Source organism: Microtus ochrogaster, linkage group LG9, assembly GCF_000317375.1.
Source record: "Microtus ochrogaster isolate Prairie Vole_2 linkage group LG9, MicOch1.0, whole genome shotgun sequence".
Taxonomy (NCBI): domain Eukaryota; kingdom Metazoa; phylum Chordata; class Mammalia; order Rodentia; family Cricetidae; genus Microtus; species Microtus ochrogaster.
The window spans coordinates 35,520,068-35,528,704 of NC_022034.1; the positions used below are offsets into that span (position 1 = coordinate 35,520,068).

Consider the following 8,637-nt stretch of genomic DNA (forward strand, 5'->3'; position numbering starts at 1 on the left):
ATAGATAGATAGATAGATAGATAGATAGATAGATAGATAGATAGATAGAGATTGGTGGGTGGGTGAGTGGATAGATAGATGGAGCTATAGCTTTCTAACTACATAAACAAAATCTGCTCAGTCTGTGTAATGTTACTTGTATGTATGTTTCTAGGGCTGAGCATTTGGTATTGGATAACCAATTGGTGTGCTCTTGCCCGGGGAAAACTATTTCTCCCATTTTCATTATTCCTTAGTTTTCTGTAATTCTTTATCTAAGGCTGATGCCTGTGAGGCCTGTGATCTTTCCTCCTTCCATGTTAGCATGTCTACTGGTGGTGTCCTTGTTCAAATCATATTTAGGCAACCATATTGGTGAGACTTCACTTGTAGCTTCTCTGACATTTCTAGGACATGTAATCTCCCTGATCCTCTGGCTCTTACAATCATTTTTCCCTGTCTTCTGCAGTGATCCCTGAAATTCAGGTTCAGGAGCTGTATTGAAGATGTGACAGTTGGGACGTAATTCCACAACTCTGCATTTTGAGCAGTTGTGATTTACTGTAATATAAATTACTATTTTTTAAAAATTCAATTTCATTTCACTGCCCAAACATGCTTTTTGGATGTGACTACTCTTCTCTTCTAATCTTCCACATTGGACCTGACACATGGTACCTTTTCAGTTACTGCTAACTTAGATTCTTACCCAGTGAGAATGCCAGTCTACATTGTTGACCTTAAGACTTCACTTTCCCAGTATTTTCATGTTTGTGTGTTCGTGTTCCTAAAGTCTATTTTGCATTTGTTTTTACAGGTGGCTTTTACTCACAGAAAGTTACCAGCAATCCAGATTTGAGGATCATTAGCCTAAACACAAACCTCTACTATGGCCCAAATGTCATGACACTGAACAAGACAGACCCAGCAAATCAGTTTGAATGGCTGGAAAATACCCTCAACAGCTCTCTGCAAAATAAGGAGAAGGTAGATCCTATAGACTAGAATTAGCAGTGGACTAACCGAAGGCTAAATTTGTTTCTTGAGCTTGGGGCAGAATCAGGAATTAATATAAGTATTAAGAATTCAGTTGTCTGAGATCAATATTCTTATATCATCCATACAGTATAAATGAGACACATGCCATAATGAATCATTGCATAGTTACAGCTCTTTTCTTTCTTCCCAGAAACATGAGAGAAATTGTATTTGCTTTCTAAATTTTAGTTACTCTATGTTGTCATGAGTATCCAGCTGCCATTTATTGAGTAATGAGAAAATGCTCAGACAAGCAGTCACGTGCCCCCTCATATGTTCTTTTCCAGGTGTACATCATAGCGCACGTTCCAGTGGGCTATCTTCCTTATGCAACGGCTACCCCAGCAGTGAGGCAGTACTATAACGAGAAACTTGTGGAGATTTTCAGAAAATACAGCTCTGTCATCGCGGGGCAGTTCTATGGCCACACCCACAGAGACAGCCTTATGGTTCTCTCCGATAAAAACGGTAATGAATGTGACCTGCATGCAGGTCCCAGTCCACCTTCCTGGAGCACAGCTGTGCCTGACCAGTGTGCTCACTGATTAGGGCATTTAAAGATTTGTCTGAAAGCGAAGTCCCTTGCCATTTCTTATTTATCTTGAATGGTTATAGGCCGAGTGCCGAACTAATAGGATTAGACACGTGACTAGATTTCTGCACCACAAGCTCTGGCTCTGGTCAGCTGGGTAGGGCCAGTACTGCTTTTTTGTTATACGCACAGAACCTCTGAAACCTTAGCTCACTCCAAGTTTCTGTTAGACTCCTGAGTTTGCAGAACTAATACTGTTTGTTAGTTACCTGCTAGGTTCAAATTTCTCTTTGTAAGACTTTGTTTATTTTTTCCAGGATTTGAAGGACAGAACGCAATTCACAGAATGCCTTAAAATATTCAGCACATTCTTAATTGCTCTTGTCAGTTACTCACAATAAAGAAAGGAACACTAGGAGAAGTTATAAGAAAAAACAATAAGAGTTTGATTTATTTAGATAAGAGGAAAACAAGCTGAATTTTCTTCAATATTTTGACAATATTTTTGAAATGTTTATCTCTCATCTAGAAATAAATTATCTTATATCAATGAATACTTTGAAGTTTGATCTTTTTGGATCATAATATGAGTTTTTTTTTTTTTTTGAGAGAGAGAGATTCATTATGGCACTCTGCCTGACCTGGAACTCACTATGTACACAAGGCTGGTTTTGAACTCACAAGGATCTACCTGCCTCTACTTACCCCAGTGCTGGATTAAAGGCATATGCCTCTATGCCCAAACATAAATCTGGTTTGTGGTTCTTATAGTAGATATGTATAAAATATCTTAATATTTTGATTTTTTTAACAGAGTCTCACTATGTAGCTCTGGTGGGCCTGGAACTCACTATGGAAATTAGGATAGCCTCAAACTCATGTCTACCTGCTTCTGTCTCTGAAATGCTAGCTTATGTCAATCAGATTATTATATAATTATTGAAACTTTGCTTTAGGCATGGTAATAAAAACCAGATTGTTTTGTTGTGGTTGCTGTTGTTGTTGTTGTTTAAATGTGTAAGTTGTGGTAGACTTGTTTTTTGTGAAAATTTTTCAAACATATATAAAGGTTAAAAATATGATCAGCAAATCCCTGTTTACTCATCACTTGTATTTAATATGTATCAAGATCTTGCTGTATTTATTTATCCTCTATTATCTTTGTCATCACTATCATCTATTTATCTATCAACCAGTCAATTATCTGTCTATCTAAAAATCTATCATCTATCTGTCATCTATGACTGTATCAATCATTTATATCTAATTTATCTGCTATCTATCATCTATCTATCTATCATCTATCTATCTATCTATCTATCTATCTATCTATCTATCTATCTATCTATCATTACTTATCTATCTCATCTATAACCTGTCTTTCATCTCTCATCTATCTGCCATATACTTATCTGATGTGTTTAAATGTGACTTTCAAACATAAAGTCAGTTATAGATCTGTATAATTATATATTCATTGTCAAAAAATATACATTATATATATATATAATCATAATAACATTAAGTTGCTTAACAAAATCAGTAATAGCTTTTTGGTTTTGGTATTAAATACCTTTGTTTCCTCAAAAGGAACACTAATTGTTTTGAGGCAATTACAATTAGAGGATCAATCAATGATCATATAATATTTGTCTATTGTTCTCTTAACCTAAGCTATGCGTATTTTTGCGGTTAAATTAAAATGTTATAATATATACCCGATTTGTTTTTGGTCCAGGAAATCCAATAAATTCGGCATTTGTGGCACCTGCTGTGACTCCAGTGAAAGGAGTTTTACAAAAAGAGACAAACAATCCTGGTGTCCGACTCTTTCAGTACAAACCTGGTGATTATACATTGCTGGTAAGTTGGAGCAGTTCAGTTGACCCCACATGTATATATTTATATAGGTCACTGAAGGTTTCATTCATTTAGTAGAATGTTTCTTAGCAAGCCCTTGATGTTGCTATCTCATGGTGTACTTACTTAAAGATGTTCTGTCTGTTGTCATCTCTATGGGTGGGTAGGTAAGGTTAGCTTGTGGGAGGTTACTATCTCTTTAAGGGTTTCCTGACCTTTTTTATATGTTTGTTTTAAGATTAGATTTTACACAGTGCAGGGTGGCCTAAAATGTGCTGTATTTTTAAGACTTCTGATCCTCTTTCCTCTGTCTCCCAAGAGCTTGGATCCCAGGTGTGTGCTCCCCTACCCAGGTTTATGGGGTGCTGGGTGCTGAGCTCAGGACCTTATATATATGAGGCAGGTAGGCACTTTAATAACTGAGCTACATCCCAAACCCTAATCTTGTCACTTTTTAAAAATTTTCACTGGATGTAGTCTTATTTGTGCATGTTGATATATATTATTATCATCCCTAAAAATAAACATTAATTATTCTTCTTCCAACCCCAACTATTTGGAAAAGTATAAGCCCCAGATTTTGGTTCTGTCTTCCGCTGTTAGCAAGTTCCTCTGTGTTCTAATTTGTTGCTCTTTAAAATGGGGGTTGAGGTATGACTGTGTGGGCTGAGGAGATGGCTCCATGGATAAAGTGCTCACTGGGTAGCCATAACGACCTAAGTTCAAAAACCCAGTAGTCACATAAAATGCCAGGAATGGCTCTGCACGTCAGGATCCCCAGTGCAGTGGTGTGGAGACAGGAGAGTCCCTGAAGTTTGTCACCGTCCATTCTAGCTGATAAAGAGATCCCCAGGTTCAGTGAACACACCCTGTCTCAGAAGAGACCCTTTCTCAGATGGAGAGCAGTTGAGCAATTCATTGTTGTCTTGTGGCCTCCACAGCACTGGGACCTATACATGCACATTCATATGCAGAAAATTCATATGTGTATACTGCACATACCTATGTGTGCCACGTGCACATAACTCATGAGTTCCTAAGATGGTTCCATGAAAAGAAATCTATAAAGGCATTTAGAATAATGCTTAGCTCATATTCAGTGCTCAGTAAAGGTTTGTGAAAGTTAAGTTTTTAAAAGAAAAACTCACTCAAATTGACCATTTATTTTTGTCGCAAAAATTCTCTGGCTCACGTTTGTGGCTCTGTACTTTAGAACAGTTTGATGTAAGAAGGCTGACCATCTCTCTTTGTGATGGTGATGCACACCATTCATCCCAGAAAAATGGACACATCACAATTTCAAACTGTAGGAGCAGGCCGCTTGGCCAATTGTTCATTTTCTGGCCACCCAGACCCCCGAAATAATCACTCAGGAACTATATTAATTAAATCACTGCTTAACCCATTAGTTCTAGTTTCTTATTGGCTAACTCTTACATCTTAATTTAACTCATCTCCATTAATCTGTGTATCACTATGTGGCAGTGGCTTACCAGCTAAAGTTCCCGGCATTCATCTCTGGTGGTGGCTCCATGGCTTCTCCCTGACTCTGCCTTCTTTTTCTCAGAATCCAATGCAGTTTTCCCTGCCTACCTAAGTTCTGCCCTATTAACAGACAAAGGCAGTTTATTTATTCATTAATGGTAATCACTGCACACAGAGGGGACTCCCATATCATCAAACTGCCAAACTGACATCTCAGCCTATGTGAGACCCTCAGGCAGGGTTCAGGGACTGGCTCAGCTGCCTCCAGCACACACTTGATTTCTACCAGCTGCTGTAGCACAATTAATAAAAGGCCAGAGGAAGAAATTGGGGTTCATTCTGCCTACAAACTATAAGTGGTCATCTCTAAGCATTGAGAATTTAAGTTTCTTTATTTTGTACATCTCACTATATATCCGGATGATAATTATATTTTTTTCAGTATTTTAAATTATTTTAAAAAGTGATAGAAGATTTTGGTATTGCGATCTTTTGTGTGCATGTATGTGAGTCTTTGTTTGTTTAAACAGTATTTCTACTTGTGTAGACCAGGCTGACCTTGAACATACAGAGATCCACCTGCTTCTGCCTCCCAAGTGCTGGGATTAAAGGCATGCATCACCATTGCTAAACTGAAGTGAAGTTCTTATAGAAATGTATTTGGGCTGTATATTTAAACCTCTCTGATCTGGGATTGTTACTGTTTTTAATATAGGACATGTTGCAGTATTATTTGAACTTAACAGAAGCAAACCTAAAAGGAGAATCCAACTGGACCTTGGAGTACACACTGACACAGGCCTACGGCATTGCAGATTTACAGCCGAGGAACTTACATGGATTGGCTAAACAGTTTGCTACCATAGACAGCAAACAGTTCCTGAGATACTACCATTACTTCTTTGTGAGTTTTGACAGCAGTGTGACTTGTGATAAAAAATGCAAGACCCTACAGATTTGTGCAATTATGAATCTTGATAGCGTTTCCTATAATGATTGTCTTAAACAACATTTTATGAAGCACAGCCACTAATATTTTCAGTCATTTCATACGAAAAAATCATGTCACAGTGCTTCAGTGATCACTTTGGGAATTACTGACTTAAGTCAGAAGAGTCACTCTCTGTGCTTTATTTGTGAGTCTCAGATCCTGACATCAGTAGCATTCAAAACTTTTATACATTGAATACATATACATTTTTCATAAGATAGTGATATCTGGACATGAATACCTTGTCTTCCAATTTTGTACACTGATACCTAACTTATGCCCTTGTAAAAATTGTCATCTATGTAATAAAGCAGGTGACTTCTCTATGGGTGTTATGGAGTTTTGTTTTCTTTTTAGTTTTGGTATTTGAGACAGGGTCTCATGCTATATGTGGTTCAGGCTGCATAGGAACTCACTGTCTAGTTTACCCTGGCCTGGAATTCACCAGTGATCCCCTTGCCTCAGCCTCCCAAGGGTTGGGGTTATAGTCATAAGCTACCATGCCTGGTGGTTCTTTTAATGCCTCCTGTTCTATTAATGTAATAATTTTCAGTCTTTTCATTCCCTCTTGATAAAGCCTCATGTGTAAACTGTACTTCAAATGGTTGTCATCAAATGTGTAAATGGAGACCAATATTGTTTGTATATCCTGTCTACTCTTGCGAAAGCACCAAGGTCTCCTTAGGGCCATCTCTGAGTCTCTGGAGTGTCGTAGGCATGCCCTTCCCAGCTTTCTTCCTTCTGCATTCTAGTACTATTTATCTATAAGCATGAGAATCTCGTAGGTTGTACTTAATGCAAATTCATTACAGATGCTTCGCCATGATTTCATATCCCAAATAATCCACTGTCACTTGAAAATTCTCACATAATCTTTTGATGACTCATTTTACTAATGTGTATTTTGTCAAAAGCATAAAGCTGGAACTTCAGTGGGCTCCAGTGTGGAGTGTGCAGCTCACTCTGTACCTCTTTTCCAAATAAGATCTAAGGCTTCCTAATGGTGAGAATTGCCAATTTCATCCGATAAACAAAGTTATGATGACAACGACCTCATGTTCTCCGAGTGAGGAGGGAAGGGGGAAGGGAGAAGGGGTGGGAGGAGGAGAACAAGAGGAATGGAGTACTCAAGAAAGGGGAAGGAGAGCCGGGGAGAGCAAGGAAAGAGATATAGTGATTGAGGGAGCAATCAAAGGGCTAGTGAGAAACACGGCCCTAGGGAAATTCCAAGGAATCCACAAGAATAACCCCAGCTAAAACTCTAAACAGCACTGGAGAGGATGCCTAAACTGACCTTTTCTTGTAATCAGATTGGTGACTACCATAATTGTCATCATAGAACCTTCACCCAACAACTGATGGAAGCAGATACAGAGATCTACAATGAATCACTGGGTCGAGCTTCCAGAGACCAGTCAAAGAGAGGTAGGAGCAATAATATGAGCAAAGGGGTTAAGACCACGATGGGGATACCCAGAGAAATAGCTGACCTGAGCTAGTGAGAGCTCACTGAATCTGGACTGACAGCCGGGAACCTGTATAGGACCAAACTAGGCCTATTGAATGTGGGGGACAGTTGTGAAATTCGGGCAGTCTGTGGAGTCACTGGCAGTGGGACCAAGAGTTATCCCTAGTGCTTGAACCGACATCTTGGAACATATTATTTTTGGAGAAACACCTTGCTTAGCCTAGATATAGTGGGGAGGGCCTTGGTCTTGCCTGGAAGTGAAGTGTCAGACTTTGTTGACTCTTTCTGAGGAGTGGATAGGTGAAGCTGGAGGAGAGAAGGGAGTGGGAACAGGCACATCTATGTAAAATGAGAAAAGAATGTACTACAAATATTCTAAATAAAAAAAGAAAGAAAAGACGCTGAGTTTATTCATGATATAACTTCCTTCTCAGACAGACCAATTGATTCTACTTACAAAATTATCCTTATTGAATGAACTGTGACTTGGCATCTTTTCTTATGAACAGAAAGGAATTTTCTATAACATGTATTTGTTTCTGGAAAATTTATACATGATACATCATGTTTTGAAGGTTTTCTTTCCTTATTTTTAACAACCGGAGATTTAGGAAGATGTCTATGGATATCCCTGACATTTATCATGTAGCTCTGGGGACTTCCTTCCAAGACCCGGATGTGATACAGCCGATTGATTTCTGTGGCTTTTCTCTGCCTCAGTGTTTTCCTGCATCTCTCAGTACCGTTCATGTTCTAATTTTAATGGATTTTTTTTACTTTTTATATATAAATGCAATTATCCACATTCTCTTCTTTCATTTAATCTGTCTTAAATAAAAACTATTCTATATCTTTTTTTTTCTCTCCCAACTTGTTTTCTAAAAAACTCAACATTATAAATTGCCTCTGTTGTCAAGACTTTCCAAGCATTTCCGTCAGTGTTCCTCTGCCCTCCCCAAGGCTACCGTGTTATCTTCTGACTCAGCTTTGTTGGTAGTATTGATCATATCTCTTTTCCTCTTTTTTTTTCACTCACACTAATTAAAGAGAAAAGGCCTCTATTTTACTCAGTCTGTGTCCCTATTATGTAGTAGAGTGCTTAATGAGTAGCCTTTTAGTCTTCCCAACAGACACAACAAATACACAGATTTGGTGTCTGGGTTGTAGACAAAATAGATTTCATTTCTAACAGCTCTAGAGATTAGCAATCCAAGGTCCATGAACTTGCAAGATGGCTTCAGTGTTAGGAAACTCTTCCTTGAGTTCTGTCTCATAGTACTCTCT

At 38.3% G+C, this 8,637-nt stretch overlaps 1 protein-coding gene across 1 annotated transcript in view; it reads left to right on the forward strand.

Moving 5' to 3' along the window:
• The window catches only part of Smpdl3a (sphingomyelin phosphodiesterase acid like 3A), a 20,060-nt gene extending 13,851 nt beyond the window's left edge, over window positions 1-6,209 (forward strand). The window contains exons 5-8 of the mRNA XM_005363643.2: window positions 797-966; window positions 1,305-1,485; window positions 3,288-3,412; window positions 5,610-6,209. Of these exons, the coding sequence (XP_005363700.1) occupies window positions 797-966; window positions 1,305-1,485; window positions 3,288-3,412; window positions 5,610-5,927 (794 nt within the window). The 3' untranslated portion in view covers window positions 5,928-6,209. The remainder of the gene's footprint in view (window positions 1-796; window positions 967-1,304; window positions 1,486-3,287; window positions 3,413-5,609) is intronic.
• The last annotated feature ends 2,428 nt before the right edge of the window (window positions 6,210-8,637 follow it).